A 22,939-nucleotide genomic window follows, 5' to 3' on the forward strand; every position below is an offset into this window, starting at 1 on the left:
TTCTGTAAGTTTCAATGAGAATCCGGCCGCCACACCCCCCCACCACCTCATCCTTCTAAACTCCATTCAGTACAGACCCAGAGTCCTTAAAACGTTCCTCATATGTCAAGCTTTTCATTCCCGGGATCATTCAGACAAATCTGTGTGTTGATGGGAGTATGTTGATGGTCAACCTGTATTATTGTTCAGGATCCTCCCCATCTTTGAGCCGTCTTTCCAACGAGACCTCATGACATGACATGACTGCAAAGGAAGGCAGAAGAGTTCCCCTGCTGTCCTGGCCAATATTTGCCTTTCAATCCATCAACAACGCTAAAAGCAGATTGTCTGCTTGTAATGCAACCTACATCTGACACGTAGGTTGGGGGCTTAGCCATTGTAAACGCTCGGGTCACAGGGATAGGGTGGTCAGGAGAGATTGGGTGAGATGCTCTTTTCACCCAGACCCGATGGGCCGAAGGGCCTCTTGAGGCATTCTATCGTTTAACCTGATCATTTGTGTGGGATCTCACTACAGCATTTTCTACCTTCACTGGTGGGTGAAGCACTTGGATTTACCCTGAGGTTGTGAAAGGTGTTAACAATGTGAATGCCTAGATGGCTTCTTTATTCCGGGACTGATTTCTAAATCGTGTTACGTTTGGTCTCCTGCGATGGCCAAGCCTTTTGTACGTGAAGCAATTGGGCTGAGTAAGCAGTCCAAGGGCAAAAGTAAAAAGGGGCCAGAGTCCCATTCTCCCCTTTGAGGGGGAGAGAGCAGATGAGGTGGTGATTGAACCTGAGGGTCACCACAACTCAGGCGAGGAGCGAGGCTGGACCTTCATGAAGAACCTCAGCCGGTACGGGAATTGAACCCACACTGTCGGCGTCGTCCTGCGTCACTAACCAGCCATCCAGCCAACCAAGCTAAACTGACCCCCAACAATGCAACCTCTGTTTCTCATTTCAGAGCATTAGGGCTTTGACTTTTTTGTTAAAACCTGGGGCAGCGGTTTATTCCGTTTTAACCTAATTAATGTCGACTTAAAGAGAAATGCATCATGCAGCGCACACACAAACCTCAGCCTGGCACCATTACCAAGCTTTGCAGGCATTTTTAAGTGCCAGGCTGGCCCATGTTATTCCCTGTTGCACCACTTCAGTTAGCTCTTCTGACTAAACAGGTATTAACACCAAATTACAGCCACTTGATTCCTACATTTTGAGTAGCTCATCCACGGCGAGGGCAGAACAATGATATTGTTTCATTAAACAGCAACCAAAAAATAAAAAGGCAGAGTGGATTCCAAACCCCACTTACAGTGTATGAATGGCACTGACTCCTAGTGTCAATGTGAAGCATCGATATTAAGCACAGTTCTCCACACGCTGAGAGCTCGTGAGAGACTTCCTGTGGTCCTCTGCCTGTGAGAGGGGGCGGCTGAGTGTAGTCAAGCCACCCGAGGGAACGGAGGAGAGTGGGGGAGCAGGTGGTTTCAGCACCGTCACCTGACACAACGTCGCAAATAGGATTACTCAACCTGTTGGGGCTAACACACTCCAGGTAAGAAAAATGTCCACTCGCCGTGTTGCTAATGTAGTTTGTGTGCGAAACTCTTGAACTGATACCTTGATTTGTGCCCATGGTCAGTAACAGACCTGCCACCCATTGGGTATTATATCCTGGTGTGTGTGCGCGTGTGTGTGTGTCTGTGTGTGTGTATATAGAGGGGGAGGGGGTTTGTAAGGGTGGGGGGGTTATACCCTGGTGTGTGAGAGGGGGGTGGTTTATACACAGACCACTACAGCGCATACTGCTCTCACATGGTCAAGAGTTTAGCTCACAGCTTGGACATTTGATTTGATTTATTATTGTCACATGTATTACCATACAGTGAAAAGTATTGTTTCTTGTGTGCTGTACAGACAAAACATACCATTCATAGAGAAGGAAAGAAATGAGTGCAGAATGTAGTGTCACAGTCACAGCTGGGGTGTAGAGAAAGATCAGCTTAATGCAAAGTAGGTCCATTAAAAAGTCTGATGGCAGAAGGGAAGAAGCTATTCTTGAGTCGGTTGGTATGTGTCCTCAGACTCTTTTCCTGACGAGAGGTGGAAGAGAGAATGTCCGGGGTGCGTGGGGTCCTTAATTATGCTGGCTGCTTTGCCGAGGCAGCGGGAAGTGTAGGCAGAGTCAATGGATGGGAGGTTGGTTTGCGCGGTGGACACAGGCTACATTCACAACCAACACAATGTCAGGTGCTCACAGAATTTGAACTGTGGTCAAAGGTTATAGGACATGAGTCAGGAGGTCACGAGTTAACGACGAGGAACAATGGAGGTTGAGGGGTGATCTGATAGAAGATTACAAGATTATGAGGGGCATGGACAGAGTGGATAGTCGGAAGCTTTTTCCCAGAATCAATTACTAGGGGGCATGGGTTTAAGGTGCAGGGGGCAAGGTTTAAAGGAGATGTACGAAACACATTTTTTTTACACAGAGCGTGGTGGATACCTGGAACTCGCTGCCGGGGGAAGTAATGGAAGCAGGTATGGTAAGGACTTATAAGGGGCGCCTCGACAAATACATGAATAGGATGGAAATAGAGGGATATGTCTCCGGAAGGGTAGGGGATTTTAGTTCAATCGGACTGCATGGTTGGTGCAGGCTTGGAGGGCCAAAGGGCCTGTTCCTGTGCCGTAATTTTCTTCCTTCTTTGTGTTCGAGGGTTTTGCATCAAACTGGTTCCCCACTACTCAAGTGGATAGGCCCTGTCCTTGGGTAAAGTGATTAGAGGAGTGATGCCAGACAGCCATCCGTACGAGGGGGGATTTGGGGGAAGGGTGAACTGGTACACCGGCTTGGGGTTGGGGGGGGGGGGGGGGGGGGGGGGGGGGGGGGGGAAGCGGGGATTGAAATTAGGCCTGTCAGTGGATATATCTTCACGATGCCCCTTCACCCTGGTGGCCGTGGGGCAGGCTGAGATACAGAACCACAGATTTCCGTGGGGACGCTGCACGATGTCTGGATTGATTGCTTGCGAGCTAAAAGCTACCCTCGAGGCCTCAGCAAGGCTGAGCATTAAATGGATTCCAAGTTCCTTGGCCTTTTTTTTTAAATCACGGGTTAAGTGAGTAAAGCCCTCCGAGGAATTCAGCCTCTCTCACCTTCCTCTTCCCTCCCTCATCTCAATGCCTCAAAATGTAATTTTAAAAATTTTTATACGATGCCCAGATTTTCACCCAAGTTGTTGTGGAGAGACCGTGAAGAATGGGATACGTGTGGGGGGAGAGGAGGAGGAGGAGAAGGAGGAGTGCGTCCTTCCCGAGGTGTCTGTCCTTTTAGCAGTATTGCAGTCAATTTTAACCGAGGTTAAAAGGAGCCCGGAATTCAGAGGGCGACAAAAATTCACGCAACTTCCAAAAGCAGTTTCCTCTGATGCCTGAATCTTTGGATGTGTGGAGTTTGCACATTCTCCTCGTGTCTGCGTGGGTTTCCTCCGGGTGCTCCAGTTTCCTCCCACAGTCCAAAGATGTGCGGGTTAAGTTGATTGGCCATGCTAAAAAACATTGCCCCTTCGTGTCCTGAGATGCGTAGGTTAGAGGGATTAGCGGGTAAAATATGTAGGGATATAGGGGTAGGACCTTGGTGGGATTGTGGTTGGTGCAGACATGATGGGTCAAATGGCCTCTTTCTGCACTGCAGGGCTCTATGACGATTGGGTTGTAACCCAGGAAGGGAAAAACGGAAGGGCAGCAGGGCGGCACAGTGGTTAGCAGTGCTACCTCACAGTGCCAGGGACCCGGGTTCGACTCCCGGCTTGGATCAGTCTGTGCAGAATCTGCACGTTCTCCCTGTGTCTGCGTGGGTTTCCTCCAAGTGCTCCGGTTTCCTCCCATCGTCCAAAAGAGCTGCTAGTCAGGTGCATTGGCCGTGCTAAATTCTCCCTCGGTGCACCCGAACAGTGTGGTGACTCGGGGATTTTCACACCAACTTCACTGCAGTGTTAATGTAAGCCTACTTGTGACTAATAAATAAACTTTAAACTGAGTAGACTGTCACTTCAGTCAGTCTCACTGAGGGGTGAAGGAAGGGCAGTGGAGGAAAACACCTTTCAAGGAACAAGGGAGTAATCGTCAATCCTCATGGCGGGTCTCTAGAAATGGAAATGACAGGGTGCACTCATAACAAACACATTCAGCTGAGCTGTGTCGAGCCAATGATCCTGATTATTAAATTACTGACTCACCATTACAGGAGCCTCTACAACTCTACTGTGGAGGACCCAATCACCAGCCCAACAACAAGGCAGCAGTAAAATGAGGGGCTTCGATCTGCCAGAAAAAGTCTTCTCAACATCCACGATACCACCTGGTCACAGAATCATAGAATCCCTACAGTACAGGAGGAGGCCATTCGGCCCATCGAACCTGCACTGAAAACAATCCCACTCAGGCCCTGTCCCCATAACCCCATGCATTTACCCTAGCTAGTCCTCCTGACACTAAGGAGCAATTTAGCCTGGCCAACTCATCTAACCTGCATACCTTTGATCCAAAGTTACGATTCCAAACTCCCATAACCCAAGTGGTAACATCAAGAAGAGGCCATTCACTCCCTTGGGCCTGTTCTGTCATTCAATTTGATCATGGCTGATCTTGCAACTCAATTTCCATTTTTACCTCCTTTACTTCCCTTTTCCATTCATACCCTTTACCCAACCATGACCTGATAGTCTTCTCCCTTCTCAACAGCTTGCCCCAAATAAATGAGACTTCCTGAGACCCAGGGGTCTCCAGGAATCACACTCTTGGGCCTTTCCCAGTCACATCCTGACCCAGTCCAACCACACTTCTGACTGCTAAAAATTCCATCCAGGGGAACAAGCGGTCCAGTTGAAAGACTTTTGATGGGATCATCTGGTCCCACTGCTTAAATGGGGTTTCCTGTTCCTGCACAGTGGCTGTGGGAGCTCATGCGGGCTGGCTGGCTGTCTCAAATAGGCATGTGTGGAATTCAGTCTGCAGACTGACACACTCTGGCAAGTGTGACCAATTCTATCACAGAATGGGGCAACATAGAAGGGGTCTCATAGAATCCCTACAGTGCCGAAGGAGGCCATTCGGTCCATTGAGTCTGCACTGACTACAACCCCACCAAGGACCTATCCCCCTAACCCCACATATTTACCCCACTAATTCCCCTGACACCTAAGGGGCAATTTACCATGACCAGCACGTCTTTCAGACTGTAGGAGGAAACCGGAGCACCTGAAGGAAACCCACGCAGATATGGGGAGAATGTGCAAACTCCGCACAGACAGTGACCCAAATTGAGGCCGCAATTGAATCATGGTCCTTGGCGCTGTGAGATTCTCAAAGTGTAGTTCGCGGACCATTGGTGGTCTGTGGGGGTCCGCCAAAGTGGCCCACAGGCCGACCCAAAATGAAGTCACAAGTGCTCAAAGACGTGGCTGAGACCAAACAGGAGAACAGGCCAAAACCCTCGTCTCCATCGCTGACAGGACATCACAGAATGAGACAGGGTCCTGCATGAGTGGTAGTAAGCATGAGCAAAAACAATGTGGTTTTACAAGGAGGATTCATGTTACTGTCAACATTGTCTGATTAGGTGTGTTAGTTTGTCAGAAAAAATTGTGATGGTTTTATAAAAACATCGATCATCAATTGTCGTTAAAAACCCATCTGGTTCACTAATGTCCTTCAGGGAAGGAAATAGAACAAAATATAGAATAGATTCCCTACGGTGCAGAAGAAAGCCATGAGGCCCATCAAGTTTGCACTGACTCTCCGACAGAGTATCATACCCAGGCCCTCTCCCCTGCCCTATTCCCGAAACCCCATGGCTAATCCAGTTAACCCACATATTTTGGGACACTAATTTAGCATGGCCAATCCGCCTAACCCGCACATCTTTGGACTGTGGGAGCAAACTGGAGCGCTCGGAGGAAACCCACGCAGACACGGGGAGAACTACGCACAAACACCCAAGGCCAGAATCGAACCCGGTCCCTAGTGCTGTGAGGCGGCAGCGCTAACCACTGTGCCACCATGCCGCCCTAACCTGCCATTCTCAACTGGTCTGGCCTATCTGTGGCTCCAGACCCACAGCAACATGACTGACCCTTAACTCTAGGCCCTCTGACACGGCCTAGTGAGACACTCAGCTCAGGGGCAATTGGGGATGGGCGATAAATGCTGGCCTTGTAAGTGATTCCACAGCCCATGAAAAGAACAAATGTTTAAAAATAGACGAGAATGTTTCAGATAAACACGTCCTCTTGTAGCATCAATGTTTATAACATGAAAATGTCTGAACTTTTCTTTCTGGCACGAATCAATCATTTACTTATGGTATTTGCTAACAAAATTAATGCGCATATATTTATTACATTTTAGTGGCATTAACGCTGTGAAATATTTCTCATTTTTGAGTGTCTAAATTTGCTGATTTGCACCCCCTTACGTTGCCACCTCCTCCAGTGCATCTGTAAAATCTTTTTCCACATAGAGACCAGAACATATAAACGGGAGGAGGCCATTCAGCCCATCGAGCGTGCTCCAGAATTCAACTGCATCAAGGCCGATGAGCTACCTCAACACCGCTTCCCTGCACTATTCCCTGATTCCTGGATGTCATCAGTAACCAGAAACCAATTAATTTGTCTTCAACATGTTCAACAATCAAGCTTCTGGGGTAGGGAATTCCAAAAGTTTACCACCCTCTGAGGAATTCCTCCTCCTCTCAGGCTTAAATGACCTGTCCCTTATTCTGAGACTGTGCCTCCTCTATTAGAGTGGAACTCAGACCCAGAACCTTCTGACTCAAAGAGACAAGAGTGATGCCGAGTGGGTACACCAGTGACAGGTTCTGAAAATTTCACATGGTGTGAAGGTGATTAAGGGGCAGCGGTAGAAGACCGAGACAAAATCCACACTACCCCAAGGGGCAAGGCGGAGAAAGGGCAGACACCAATTGGCAAGGAAGTGATGGAACAGCCCACCCCCAATGCCCTCCATTGATCACTGAAGTGGATGGAGTGCTGCATGCTGCGGTCATGCCCTGTGCCATAGGTCAGCCTGCAGGGCCACCATCTCATCGATACGGTCACAGGGTGTGTCAGCCCTGTGCTTTGCGGTAGTCGCAATGGCAGGCAGCACAGTTCAACATCTGACCATCTGCTAACCCAGGCCCCCCTCCATCAAGAGTTTTCCCCCATATCACCACCGCCAGCCAGCTGTGCCTCAGACGTGGCACCTTGGCAGATGTGAAATGTCGGGACGCCTTGGCCACTGCATATTGTGCCATGCCCTCTGTCGCCCAATGTCACTGGAAGGAGGATAACCAACAATGGCATCCTTCCTCCAAAACATCCCTATTATTTTTAGTCAGTATTTACAGATCAGCACGGCGGAACTTAGAACCCATTGAATAGAAGCATAGAATCCCTACGGTGCAGAAAGAGACCATTTGGCCCATCGAGCCAGCACTGACAACAATCCCACCAAGGCCCTAGCCCCGCAACCCCATTTATTTACCCTGCTAATCCCCCTGATACTAAGGGACAATTTACTATGGCCAATACACCTAATCCGCACAACTTTGGATTGTGGGAGGAAATGGGAGCAACTGATGGAAATCTACGCAGAGATGGGGAGGACGTGAAAACTCCACACAGACAGTGACCCAAGGCCAGAATTGGACCCAGGTCCCTGGTGCTGTGAGGCAGCAGTGCTAACTGCCACTGTGGCAGAGACCACTGTGCTACCGTGCCGCCCACTTGCTTTGGGAGTAGAAATCTCCTCTTCCAAAAAGACAGCTGCAAATCACACCTATCCTGAGCAGCCAGACACTCCACTGGACTCCAGGTTAGTGGACTCCCATTGGAAAACCCACTGTTACAAGAAACAGCGCTGGGATAGAGTGGGAGGGCAAATGTGAAAATTAACCCCAAAATCCCAATCCCACCTCCCAATGGATTGTACTGTGCAGAGTTATCCAAGCCTGGCACGCACAACTAAATAGGACAGTGCAACCAGAGTCCTTTATCAACAATTCCCTGGACAACACAGACACTGTAGGCTCACAGGGTCAGAGACAGCTATCTGTTTCAAAAAGGTAATGTACTCCAGCATCTGAAAATAAACCGCGCCACTTTTACAGGAACAGAGGAACTCAGCATGGTTTTAATGTTCAGAATACGTTGAATATTATGTTCCACTGACGTCAGATTCAATTTTCACTCAACCATCCAGATTGCCTTTTATAGAAGATGGACGCTGCACTCGAGCTTCTGTCATTCTGGGACTACTTGGTGAGCAACCAACCTACTGAAGCTAACTCAGGCCGTGTTCACCCAGCCAGCTCTTCAGCCCTGCTGACTTGTCCATCCTAATGCCTCTATCAAGTCTCAGCATATGGAATGTTGATGTCAAGCAATGCAGACCATAATAGAAATACAGAAACATCGAATAAAGGAGCATGAGGAGGCCATTCAGTCCTTCGAGCCTTCTTCTGCCATTTATCACGATCATGGCTGATCGTCCAACTCAATAGCCTAATCCTGCTTTCTCCCCATAACCTTTGATCCCTTTCACCCCAAGTGCTATATCCAGCCACCACTTGAATACATTCAATGTTTTGGCATCAACTACTTCCTGTGGTAATGAATTCCACAGGCTCACCACTCTCTGGGTGAAGAAATGTCTCCTCATCTCCATCCTAAATGGTCTACACCCCGAATCCTCAGACTGTGACCCCTGGTTCTGGACTCCCCCAACATCGGGTACATCCTCCCTGCATCTACCCTGTCTAGTTCTGTTAGAATTTTATAAGTCTTCATGAGATTCCCCCCTCCTTCATCTGAACTCCAGTGAAAACAATCCTAACCTAGTCAATCTCTCCTCATACATCAGTCCCACCATCCCTGGAATCAGCCTGGTAAACCTTCACTGCACTCCCTTGAGAGCAAGAACATTCTTCCTCAGAAAAGGAGACCAAAACTGCACATAATACTCTAGGTGTGGCCTCACCAAGGCCCCTGTGTAATTGCAACACATCCTTGCTCCTGTACTCAAAACCTCTCGCAATGAAGGCCAACATAACATTTGCCTTCTTTACTGCCTGCTGCACCTGCACGCTTACCTTCAGTGACTGGTGCACAAGGACACCCAGGTCTTGCTGCACACTCTTCTCTCACAATTTACAACCAGAGAGTAATCTGTCTTCTTGTTTTTGCTTCCAAAGTGAATAACCTCACAGTTATCTAAATTTTACTGCATCTGCCATTGATTTGCACATTCACCCAACTTATCCAGATCATGTTGCAGGATCTCTGCAAGCTCGCCACAGTTCACCCTCCCACCCAACTTGGTACCATCTGCAAATTTTGAGATGTTACATTTTGTTCCCTCATCCAAATCATTAATATATATTGTGAATAGCTGGGGTCCCAGCACCGATCCCTGTGGCACAGGGTTTATACCCACGATCCTCAATATTAAACATTTACACTGGGTACGACTGGACTATACAATCCCCTGGCTCTTTCTGTTACGTGACAGTGTGGTATTGGGATGAAATTGGGGTTTACAATGGAAGCTCTCTCTTACCTCTATGCCTGTTAGTTGTCTTGTCAAACATTAGCATGGCATCTTCAACCTGCAAGACAAAAAGCAGTTCAGGTTAGATACACAGACATTAATATTTATAACCAAAGAGCTCAGTGATGCAATACAGTAATAAAGGGTTCTGGGGTAAACCTGTTTGAATCAGAAAATACTTTCCTTTTTTTCATTCATGGGAAATGGGTGTCACTGGCTGGTCAGCATTTATTGCCTATCCTCAGTTGCCCTTGGAGGGCAGTTGAGAATCAACCACACTGCTGTGGCTCTGGAGTCACATGTAGGCCAGACCGGGTAAGGACAGCAGATTTCCTTCTGTAAAGAACATTAGTGAACCAGATAGGTTTTTCTGACAATCGGCAATGGTTTCATGGTCACCAGTAGGTTTTTAATTCCAGATATTCTTACTTAATTCAAATTCTACCATCTGGCGAGGCGGGATTCAAACCTGGGTCCCCAGAACATAAAGTGAGTTTCTGGATTAATAGTCTAGCAATAATACCACCAGGCCATCGCCTCCCCATCAAACACGCAACCATCTTGTATTTGTGGCTCCACAACTGTCGACTGTTTCCCATCCATGAACTGGCAAAGAATAGAATAAACCTGCCATCCTACACCACCAAGGGCACCCAGCCAAAAAAAAACAAATTGATACTTTGCATTTTCAAGATTGGTGGAGAGACTAGTGGCACAATCCTCAACAATGGATTTTTGACGAGGACATTGATATGGGAGTCTCTAAGTAAGAGGATGGGACTGATCACAGCCCTGACCATGTGTTCATTGCTTGGTATCTGTTATTATTATCTTAATTACTCATTCATCTTATTTATTAGTGTCACAAGTAGGCTTACATTAACACTGCAATGAAGCTACTGTGAAAATCCCCGAGTCACCACACTCCAGCGCCTGTTCGGGTACACTGAGGGAGAATTTAGCATGGTCAGCGCACCTAACCAGCACGTCTTTCGGACTGTGGGAGGGAACTGGAGCACCCGGAGGAAACCCACACAGACACGGGGAGAACCTGCAGACTCCGCACAGACAGTGACCCGAGCCGGGAATCGAACCCGGGTCCCTGGCACTGTGAGGCAGCAGTGCTAACCACTGTGCCACTGCGCCGTCCCTAAATTTTCATTCCCTGACTGGGAATCGATCTGCTGCCTTGGCAGGCGGTCAACTTCGTGCCAGCAGAGGCAGCTTTTATCCATGCTGCACTGAGTGAAACAGCTCTCTCTGTAAATCACCCAATAAAAGTTAAATTGTCCCTTAGGTGTACGGGTAAGCTATACCTCCACTAGGTCCTGCCACATCAGTGGCTATAACTCAGTGATACTGAAAGAGCGTTGTGCGATGTTCTGGGTCGCACCACTCTTAATCAGCTGGGGGTACAACTATCTCCTGAGTGAGTAGAGGGAATCCTCATCCAGCTGTGTGATGCACAGCTCAGGCCTCTTTTTCTAACTTCTACAGGCCAGTCAGATGATGCCCCTGGCAATACACTGAATTGGAAAGGAAGAAGTCAAACATGACGGAGAAGGAATGAATGCTCTGGAAGAGTAACTGATATTACGAGTCTTTAATTGTTTCTTCATTGGCAAAGCAATACCTATTGTGTTATTATATAGAATGACACCGTATATACAGTCATTGTGCCCACCCAGCCGATGAGAGTGTTTGTGCTCCACTCAAAGCCTCCTTCCACTCTTCCTCGCACAAACCCATCAGCGTAGTCTTATTTCCCTTCTCAATTATCCACTTACATAGCTTCCCCTCAAATGCATCTACCCCATTCACCTTAAACACTTGCAGTGGTCGCAAAGTTCCACATTCTCACCACTATCCAGTAAGACCATGAGACATAGGAGCAGAATTAGGCCACTTGGCCCATCGAGTCTGCTGTGCCATTCAGTCATGGCTGATATTTTTCTCATCCCTATTCTCCTATTTTCTCATCCCTATTTTCCCCATAACCCCCGATTCCCTTGTAAATCAAGGGTAAGAAAGATGGATAAGTGGAACTGAGTCCACCAGAAGATCAGCCATGATCTTAATGAATAGCGGAGCGGGCTTGCGGAGCCAGATGGCCTACTCCTAGTTCTTATGTTCTTAAGGTTCTTTGTGAATTTCCTATTGGATTGTTGAAAGACTCTCTCATATTGGTGGCCTCTAGTTTTTGCTGTGTGCACACACACGTTTGCACATCTGGTTAAACGGGGTAATCAGTGGGAATGGGGCCCAAACCAATCATTACTATTGGGGGAAATGATGCTCCTGGTGAAAGGACTGCTGGGAAATTTTGACACAATTACAGGGATACTCCTAGTGCTAGTTGGGAGCCATTGCACTGCTTTAACTCAACCTCCGGTTGGTTAACTATTGCCCAGTGGTCTCCCTATTCGAACCAGTGAAAGCTGGATGGCATTTGCCTTGATGGTTCAGTTGCTAGGCACAACATCAAGTGTGCCAACAGACATGGGGACTAGTTTCACCCCCGATATGGGTTGAATTGGTGAATCTCAACTTGGGAGTTGGCTGGAAGGGAGGACAGAGAGGGCAAGGGGCCAATCGCAGTAGTGAAGCTACATCTGACCTCTGGGATGGAGGTGCTTTTCAGTCCATTGTGGAGTTTTACTTGGAGCTGGTGTACTTGGTCACCACCTTTATCCCCTCCCACACGGCGTGCTTGGCCAGTTCCCCGGGCAGCAGCAAGTGCAGGATCTCCCAGGAGCTGATGGCGCTGCACTTGTTCTAACGGGCCAGGTGAGGAGCCTCGCAAGCAATGCTCTCAAAAATACCATTCATGAACAAGTTCATGGGGGCAGCACGGCGGTTAGCACTGCTGCTTCACAGAGCTGGAGACCCGGGTTTGGATTCCGCCCTCACGTCACTGTCTGTGCGGAATCTACACCTTCTCCCCGTGTCTGTGTGGGTTTCCTCCGGGTGCTCCAGTTTCCTCCCACACTCCAAAGATGTGTGGGTTAGGTGGGTTGTCCATGCTGAATTGCCCCTTAGTGTCAGGAGGATTCGCAGGGTAAATGCGTAGGGTTCCGGGGAAAGGGCCAGGGTGGGATTGTGGTTGGCGTAGACTCAATGGGCCAAGTGGCCTCCTTTGGCACTGTAGGAATTCTTTGATTCTACGATCATATGACAAGTCCCGCTGGCTGTTTGGTTCAGGTCTCTTATTTAAACTAACACAGGATACTTTTTAATACAAAAAAAATCCAATTCTTTGTGAGCCTCACTGTGAAATAACAACTCAATTTCTATTCACTTCAGTGGTTTGCAAGCTGGATCCTATTTTATCTCAAAATGCTGAATCTCACTGCTGACTGACCATGGCAATAATGGATTGCCAAGTGCTTAATCCCAGGCGCACACCTGCAGCCCAACCGTGTCTGTCTCTGTCTGCATCACAATCGCATCCAAATGCCTTCCTGCATCTCCCCAAGCCTGTCTGAGGTAGCTGTGCTGTCAAAAGACCAGGGTGGATTAACAGGGCTATTCTCTAGCCAGTGCCGCACTTACTGAGACACTCTGACATTATCAAACCGGAGAGAAGGCAAGCTTGCCCTCCTCCCCACCCCATCTCCGGCTCCCGGGGAGGGGTGTAATTTTACAGGGCGCGGGTTTATTGAGAAACACAATCCCCACTCCAGAAAAATTCTGAAATCTCATCCGGATTCAGGACGGCACGGTGACACTGCTGCCTCACAGCGCCAGGGACCCAGGTTTGCTTCCCAGCTTGGGTCACTGTCTGTACGGAGTCTGCATATTCTCCCCGTGTCTGCGTGGGTTTCCTCCCAGTGCTCCAGTTTCCTCCCACAGTCCGAAAGTCCCATACCCTAGCTATGACTTTAACACTACATTCTGCACTCTCTTCTTTCCTTCTCCATGAATGGTATACTTTGTCTGTATTGTGCGTAAGAAACAATACTTTTCACTGTATGTTAATACATGTGACAATAATAAATCAAATCAGAGACATGCTGGTTAGGGTGCACTGGCCATCCTAAATTCTCCCTCAGTGTACCCCAACAGGCGCCGGAGTGTGGCGATTAGGGGATTTTCACAGCAATTTAATTGCAGTGTTAATGTGAGCCTACTTGTGGCACCAATAAAATTAACCTAACTTCTTGTCGAGTTAGCGCACAACCCCACTGAATCACCCCCAGCAAAGCAAAGCCAAACTAATCCACAACTGTGATGGACTCATGGGGAGGGGGGAAGAGAGAGAGAGAGGGGAGAGAGAGAGAGACAGGTGCAAAGGTCTGATGATCTTGATGGGATTTTGTGGCATTGGGGAGAACGTGGCGGGAAAGTCCACCCCACCCAGTCTCTCTTCCACAGCACAGCAAGGTTCTGTCTAACAATCGATGGAATCTAGAACCCACCCCCCACCATAAATCAGTTCTCGTTTTCCAGGGTGGATTCAGCTATCTCGGCTATGCAGGACCCAGCTTAGACAGGATAGGCTACAGGATTTACCAAACACCCAACCCAGAATCGTACAGGTGCTCGAGAAAGTCTTCGACGGAATGAAAACATCCATCCAAAATTCAGGCAGCAGGGCCCCTCCTTGTTGAATCCAAGGATTGGGAAGGTGAGGCTGAGCTGGATGGTGGGAGGGGCGGGGAAGGGGGGATTAAAGACCGCTGGGTCAGAAGACAAATGATTCACCCAACTGCGGACACCAGTGGCACCAGCCGAACACAGGAAGGGCAAGAGGAGTTCAGGCAGAGAGGGAAGAGAGGGATACTCAGACAGTCAGGCAGGCACGATCTATGATGGAACGGATATACACAGAGATGGGGGAACTCATAATGATAACTGGCAAGCGTTGAGAGTGCGAGTGTGAGTGAGAGAGAGAGAGGGAGAGACAGAGACGGGGGGGGAGAGAGAGAGAGAAAGATACAGACAGACAGACAGCGGAAGAATGAAAGGCAGTATCATGGGACTTGCAGTCTGACTCGAAGAGGACTGATAAAGAAATCTTTCATTAAACTAGCTGTCACTGGTTTCAAACTAAACGATTGCTCTCACTGCCGCTTCCAGAGGGCTGATGTGAAGCACTTCAGTTGACTGTCTCTCTCGCACTCTCTCCACCCAATTCAGAAATCATGCACTTCCACTGCACACAACTGAGAAATGACATGGTATAAATCAGCACTCTGAATCACAGGGGTACGGGGGGCAGAGTAGCAGAGCTACTGGCCAAGTAGTCTTAAGAGATCCAGGCTAGGGCGTCACGCTGGCACAGTGGTTAGCACTGCTGCCTCACAGCGCCGGGGACCCGGGTTCGATTCCGGCCTTGGGCCACTGTCTGTGCGGAGTCTGCACGTTCTCCCCATGTCTGCGTGGGTTTCCTGCGGGTGCTCCGGTTTTCTCTCACAGTCCAAAAGATGTGCTGGTTAGGGGCATTGGCTGTGCTAAATTCTCCCTCCGTGTACCCGAACAGGCGTCGGAGTGCGGCGACTTGGGGATTTTCACAGTAACTTCATTGCAGTGTTAATGTAAGCCTACTCGTGACATTAATAACCAAACTTAAATGCGGAACTTGCTACCACAGGAGTGAGTTGAAGCATATGACACACAGGTATTGTGAGGAGAATCCATAAAAGTCAGTGGACAATGAAGGAATGACAAGGTACAGTTGGCCTTTGTGGAATAGAAGCACCAGCAGAGATCTGTTGGGCCAAATGGCCTGCGCTAAAAAATAATTCTCTATAATTATGCAGAATTTGTGCTGGTGGACCCATTAGAAATTGAGTCAAGACTGCCCATATTGTTGGATTCAGGCAACCAAGGCAAAACAATGATCCGGACTGGGATTATAAGCAGGTGTCAATCCACTCCACCTGTCAATAACTCAACATTTCCTCTGTGACGGCTTCAAGGAGACTGAATCTATTCCATCTGCGAAGAGAGGCCAGTGAGCAAGCAGTGTGCAGCAAAGGGTTAAACGGTTCTCACAAGCTTCTCCCATGCGCACACACAAACACCACTTGCTTCCAGCCCACCGCATCGCAAAGCTTTGCGTCTCTGTTGTTGAAAGATGTGGCTAAATGTTTTTAATGACTGTATGTTTCCCAGGCAATAATTGCCTAACCCTCAGTAAAAATTCCCATCAAATGAACCCAGTCGAGCCTGCGACCAGGGAGCTGACCCCGCACCATTCCAGATGCCGCACGTTCTCGCCGGTTCTGGCTGGGGGGAAGGGGGTACCGGCGGAGGCCAGACAGAAGAGGAATCTGCCTGGTGGCGCCACGGGTGCTGCCCACGCCCTTGGGGCACTTTCTGGTCCCCAAGGTTCCGGTCATAAGTCGGATCTGGACGCAGCTTGCAGCAGCTCAGTCAAACTCACCCACCCCAACCCCCCCCAACAACCCCCACCTCCCCCCACAACCTACCCACCTTCTCCCCCCTTGCTTAACCTGGAACACGGGGGGACATGCAAGAACAATCCCAGGGCAACGTTCCACCCCAGACGCCCAACCAACACATCCTCGTTGCTGGTCAGGCCACCTCATTTGATTGGACACTTGAATTGTTCACCAGGTCACACATCTGGCCCCACCAAACCTCAATGTGCACGGCCAGGAGCCTAAAATTCACACCATCCCCCCCCTCCAAACCCTCGCAATCCACCCATAACTGGGCCACGAATTAGACAGAAGATTTTAATACGTTACTCAATAACCGACAATTCCTGGCGGATAAATGTAAGCCTAATCCTATGACACGGTTGAAAAAGTGCCCTTCGAAACAGAGCTGAAAGAACACATCTGTATCGAGCATTCGCATCATAGCTGGCAAGGCACGACTCACTCAACTCCCAGATCGCTCCCTTGGTTAAATCTGTCTTTCACAGAGACACATTGCTGCTGCTAATTAATTGGACATCTCCATTCTTTTGGAACAGCACAATCAGGAGAAAGTTTCTGATTTCACTCTCTCTTTCTCCAGCATCTCTCTCTCTCTCTCCCTTCCCTATATTTGTTGAGCTCTGCCTTCACAAGTCCAGTTGCGCGGTGGCACAGTGGGTTAGCACAGCTGCCTCACAGCTCCAGGGGCCTGGGTTCGATTCCCGGCTTGGTTCACTGTCTGTGTGGAGTTTGCACGTTCTTCCTGGGTCTGCGTGGGTTTCCTCCCACAGTCCGAAGATGTGCAGGTTAGGTTGACTGGCCATGCTAAATTGCCTCTTAGTGTCCTGGGATGTGTAGGTTAGAGGGATTAGCAGGGTAAACATGTGGGGTCGTAGGGATAGGGCCTGGGGTGGGATTGTGGTTGGTGCAGACGTGATGGGTCGAAGGGCCTCCTTCTGCACTGTAGGGTTTCTATCATTCTATGAGTCTGCACCAACTCTCTGAAAGAGCATCCCCTTAACCCTAACCCCATAACCCCACATATTTACCATGAACACCTCATCCACCTAACCTACATAACTTTGGACACTAAGAGACAATCTAGCATGGCTAATCCACCTTACGAGCACAATTTCGGACATCTTTGGGAGGAAACGGAGCACTTGAAGGAAACCCACACAGACACGTGGAGAATGTGCAAATTCCACTTAGAAAGCAATCTCACAACATCAGGTTAAAGTCCAGCAGGTTTATTTGAATCAAGAGCTTTTGGAGCGCTGCCCCTTCATCAGGACTCACCTCATGTGATGCCAAATAAACCTGTCGGACTTTAACCTGTTGTAGAGAGACTTCTTACTGTGCCCACCCTAGTCCAATGCCAACATCTCCACATCCAAACTCCACACAGACAGACAGTCACCCTGGACGGGAATTGAACCTGGGTTCCCGGCACTGTGAAGCAGCAGTGCTAACCACTGCGCCACCCATTCTTCTATCTCTATGATCCTAATTCTGGTTTCTTTCACCATCCCAACTTCCGTCATGCGGCCCTGCCTTCAGCAGGTGCACCTGAAGGCGGGATTATATTCAGGAATGCACAAGGAATCAGAACAGAAGGAGCGCAGAGATCTCCGGGGTAGGGAGGTTGTTGGGTGGCTGGAAAAACCCGCCAAGTAAGTTAGCACTGTCGGAGTGTGGAACTGGTACCCACCTGGCCAGCTTCCAACACAGATTTTGATTTGATTTATTATTGTCACATGTATTAGTACACAGTGAAAAGTATTGTTTCTTGCACACCATACAGACAAAGCAAACTGTTCATAGAGGAGGAAAGGAGAGGGTGCAGAATGTAGTGTTACAGTCATAGCTAGGGTGTAGAGAAAGATCAACTTAATGCAAGGTAAGTCCATTCAAAAGTCTGATGGCAGAGGGAAGAAGGTGTTCTTGAGTCGGTTGGTGCGTGACCTCAGACTTTTGTATCTTTTTCCCAATGGGAGAAGGTGGAAGAGAGAATGTCCGGGGTGTGTGGGGTCCTTAACTATGCTGACTGCTTTGCCCAGACAGTGGGAAGTGTAAACAGAGTCAATGGATGGGAGGCTGACTTGCGAGATGGATTGGGCTACATTCACGATCCTTTTGTAGTTTCTTGCGGTCTTGGGCAGAGCAGAAGCCATACCAAGCTGTGATACAACCAGAAAGATTGCTTTCTATGATGCATCTGTAGAATTCAGTGAGAGTTATAGCGAACAGGAGAGCAAAACTGAACTAACTGTGGCCAGGTCATTTGAAAAGAACAGAATCAAACCCTCTCCTCACTCTCCTGAGGTCCGTTCAGTCCTTAAGGTGACAACATCTACTGAACAAACAGGCCACAGGCCAAGAGATTCAACAAAGGGCTTACCATGTGCTTTACCATTCCCTGATGTACAGATTGATGGGATCACCACAGCAGTGCTCACTATTTGATTCTGTACAAGCTGATTCCAAGAAGCTTTGAGGAAGATTTATTTTACCCACAATAAAAACACAGAGACAGGAACTATAAAAAAAATTTAATCAAACACTGTATCCCAAAATAGATAATAAAGAATCTCAGGAGGGAAAAAAACCACCACAGTTTGCAGTGCTGGACAAGCTTGTGGAGCGAGGGGATGAAGGGGGAACAAAAGGGAGAGGAGAGGGGAAGGGGAGAAAGAGGGGGAGATTGAGAAAAAGGGGGAAGGAGAGACAGGGGAGGGGGGAAGGAGAAAGAGGGGAGTGGGGGAGAGAGTGGACAAAGTGGGGAGGGGGGGAAGGAAAGAGAGGGGAGGGAGAAGGAAAGAGACAGAATTGCGGGAAGAAAGGGAGAAGGAAGGAGAAAGCGGGAAGGAGAGGGAGAAAGAGCAGGAAGGAGAGGGGGGAGAGTGGGAAGGGGAGGGGGGAGAGCGGGAAGGGGAGGGGGGAGAGCGGGAAGGAGAGGGGGGAGAGCGGGAAGGGAAGGGGGGAGAGCAGGAAGGGGAGGGGGGAGAGCGGGAAGGGGAGGGGGGAGAGCGGGAAGGGGAGGGGGGAGAGCGGGAAGGGGAGGGGGAGAGCGGGAAGGGGAGGGGGGAGAGCGGGAAGGGGAGGGGGGAGAGCGGGAAGGGGAGGGGGGAGAGCGGGAAGAGCAGGAAGGAGAGGGGGAGAGCAGGAAGGAGAGGGGGAGAGTGGAAATGAAGGAGGGCAATGTGAAATGGGGGAATGAAAAATGAGGGGTGAAAATAGGAGCCCATAGGGCGAAAAGCAGCAAAGTGGGAGCTATGAGAAGGTCAGCAAAGAACAAGAGTCTGAGAGAAGAGCACCGACAATCTGAATCCTGAGAGAGGGTGGAGTGGGAACTTGATGGAAAATCAGAGGTAGAGAGCAGCAAGAAGACAGATCAAATGACCAGTCCAGCAGGCAGTGAATACAACTCCTCATTACCACTGGAATGGGCAAGGGTCACATCCTTGTTGTGTACACAGAAGCCCTTTCCACCATTCTGAATCTCCAAAACAGTGATGTCAAGTTCTCCTTGATAATGACGTATAAAGTATCCAACACTAATTCGCATGGATCTGTGACTTTTCAAAGGCTAGAAAAGTATTGTCAATAAATCCCATTTATGATGAATAGAAGCAGAGAGCAGGTGTGCCCAGGATCACCCTTTCTGTGCTGACTTAGCTGACCTCAATGTACGGCTGTTCTAATTAAAGACTGAGGGAGAAGGAATCAGCCAAGACTCCAGTTCTCAATAACCATCCAGTGAGCTGTGCTGAAAACCATACGCGACTGAATCGTTGGATGAAGTCATCGCCGGTTTCACTGTGACGCCCTTCATGATTGGTTGGCCTTTTGGCACTCAGTGTGTAGGCAACACAGTGTGAAGTCCAGTGGACCCATATCGAGTAGAGGCTTCGATAGGGTAAAAAAAGAGCAAGAGAGAGAGAGTTTCCATTTGTGCAGGACTATAACTCATCAACACAGACAGTCACCAAGAAATCAAGGACGAAATTCAAAAGGACTTTCTTTGCCCAGAGAGCAGTGAGAATGGGGAGCTCATCACCGCTGCAATTGAGGCAAATCGCATTGGTGCATTTAAGGGAGTCTAGATAAGCCTTTGAAGGAGAATGGAATAGAGGGTTACACCAATAGAGACCGATGACGAAGAATGGGAGGAGACTGGACTGGAATGTATGGGCTGTTATTGTGCTGTGTACTCTATCTAATACCAGAGCAACAGTCAAGGCCATTAGACGTGGAACCAAAAGAGAAAATGCTGGAAAACCTCAGCAGGTCAGGCAGCATCTGTAAGGAGAGAAAAGAGCTGACATTTTGAGTCCAGCAGGCCTTTTCAAAGGCGCCACTCAGAAAGGGTAAAGTAAAGGATCAGGGTAGCCAATGAGGTTAAACCGAGGCATCACCTGATGCAATTTTTTAAAATCCATTTTGGCGCTTTGGCTAATATGAATTGGGGAATATCACAGTAACTTCATTGCCGTGTTAATGTAAGCCTTACTTGCGACTAACAAATAAACTTTACTCTTACTTAAATCGAGGTCGGGAGTCGGGGGACGTTGGGAAGCAATGCCTCATCGCGTCAGCTTGGATCTTGTTTGATCGAGCCCATTGGGGCGGCACGGTGGCACAGTGGTTAGCACTGCTTGCCTCACAGTGCCAGGGACCCGAGTTCGATTCCCAGCTTGGGTCACTGTCTGTGCGGAGTCTGCACATTCTCCCCGTGTCTGCATGAGTTTCCTCCGGTTTCCTCCCACAGTCTGAAAGACGTGCCAGTTAGGTGCATTGGCCCAAACAGGTGCTGGAGTGTGGCGGCTAGGGGAATTTTACAGTAATTTCATTGCCGTGTTAATGAAAGCCTTACTTGTGAGTAATAAATAAATTTTAACTTTAACCTGGGCACCCCCCCCCCCCCCGACCCCCACAAAAACCCGGTCCGATTGCCCAGCCCTGGCCTGCTCACGATTTCACTCCTGCCAGGCAAGTTCCGTACATCAATGCAACACAAAAAAAATGATGTTAATTGGTAGGAGAACTCGAGGCTCTGGGTGAACTCGCTCAGCGAGGATGTATCCACGCTCGCTACTGAAATAATTCCCTTTCAAAGTGTTCACTTGTTCCACTTTTAGACACAATGAAAAACAGGGAGCGAAAAGGACACTTAAAACAGAGTTGTATTCATAAAGAATCTTAATCGCATCACTCAGAAACATCTCACAGCCCTTGACATACAATGACTTACAAAGTACAGGCAAATTAAAATGTAATTAATAGGTTAATCAAAGCTTATTGTGACCGTTTGACTCCTTAAGTGATGCAGGTCTTTAAAACAAAGATATAGATGTGGTTTAAGTAGGCAACTTAATTAACTTGGGAGCAAAATAAGCAGAAGCCTTGAGCTAGATTGCATGGATCTTTATTTGTTCACACTGGGTAGCATCCTAGTGTGTCTGCTTGTATTTTCTTCATTATTTCAATGTCCTTCTGTAGTATGGAGCCCAAAATTGCTTAGGTTACTCCAGCTGAGTTCTTATTTCGATTCACCACTACATCTTGGCTTTTATGTTCTGCTGCTATCAGCAATTTGATTTTTACAGCTTCATCTCCTTGAGGTGCTGCTTTTAATACACTCGCCCATATCATCCAGCCTTTCCCCCACTAAAGGTCCAATCATCACTGTTTCTCTTTACCCAAAGTGTATCAACGCACATTGGATTACACACAAACATATGAATTGGGAAGCAGGCAACTCGGCCCCTTGGCACAGTGTGTTAGCACTGCTTGCCTCACAGCGCCAGGGATCCCAGGTTCGATTCCCAGCTTGGGTCACCATCTGTGCGATGTCTGCAAGTCCTCCCTGCGTCTGTGTGGGTTTCCTCTAGGTGCTCTGGTTTCTTCCCACAGTCCGAAAGATGTGCAGGTTAGGTGCACTGGCTGTGCTAAATTCTCCCTCAGTGTACCCGAACAGGGTCCGGAGTGTTGCAACTAGAGGATTTTCATAGTAGCTTTGTTGCAGTGTTAATATAAACCTATGTGTCTCACTAAGATACAAACTTTAAACTTTAATAAGATCACAGTTGATCTGAATGACCTCAACCCCACATTCCTGCCTAGCCCCAATAGCCTTTCACCCCCTTCTTAAACAAGAATTTTTTGATTTGATTTATTATTGTCATATGTATTGGGTTTACATTGAAAAGTATTGTTTCTGCGCTATATAAAGCACACCATACGTAGAGAAGGAAAGAGTGATGATGCATGATAGCACAATGGTGAGCACAGCTGCCTCACAGCACCAGGGACCCAGATTCAATTCCCGGCTCGGGTCACTGTCTGTGTGGAGTCTGCAAGTTCTCCCCATGTCTGCGTGGGTTTCCTCTGGATGTTCCGGTTTCATCCCACCGTCCAAGATGTGCAGGTTACATTGATTGCACATGCTAGATTGTCCTTTAATGTCAGGGGGGTTACAGGAGTAAGGCCTGGTGGGATTGTTGTTGGTGCAGACTCGATGGGCCGAATGGCCTCTTCCTACACTGTAGAGATTCTATAATTCTATGAATGTAGTGTTACAGTCATAGCTAAGGTGTACGGAAAGGAGAGAGTTGTGGTTCAGTTTTAAAAGCATAGAAGGAGAGTAAGATAGAATTAGAGGGTATACTGGCACAGCTTCCAAGAAGCCACCTCACTCTGGTGCCATTTTGAATCAATCGAGTTCTGTCTTACAATATTCAAAGACCTTCCATTGCTCCTGCTTTCAAATGCATTCCACCACCATCAATACGCCACCCCGTAACCACACCAACTTCACCCCCAGAGTTCGCTCAAAGATTATTTACACGATCCCCCTAAGTCAAAGAATCTGCCTATGCCATGTGAAACACCCCCCACGGAGGACCTGCAAGATTGATCTCGAGATGTTAGGAGCCAACAAGACG

At 48.4% G+C, this 22,939-nt stretch overlaps 1 protein-coding gene across 11 annotated transcripts in view; it reads right to left on the bottom strand.

The window, feature by feature from the left end:
* msi2b (musashi RNA-binding protein 2b) overlaps window positions 1-22,939 on the bottom strand; it is a 560,852-nt gene that overhangs the window by 276,921 nt on the left and 260,992 nt on the right. For all 11 annotated transcript variants that reach the window (XM_080210479.1, XM_080210476.1, XM_080210473.1 and 8 more), the window contains exon 7: window positions 9,613-9,661. In XM_080210479.1, the coding sequence (XP_080066605.1) occupies window positions 9,613-9,661 (49 nt within the window). The remainder of the gene's footprint in view (window positions 1-9,612; window positions 9,662-22,939) is intronic.

The sequence above is a fragment of the Carcharhinus amblyrhynchos genome, chromosome 23 (genome assembly GCF_965287045.1).
Source record: "Carcharhinus amblyrhynchos chromosome 23, sCarAmb.v2.hapA, whole genome shotgun sequence".
NCBI classification, from domain to species: domain Eukaryota; kingdom Metazoa; phylum Chordata; class Chondrichthyes; order Carcharhiniformes; family Carcharhinidae; genus Carcharhinus; species Carcharhinus amblyrhynchos.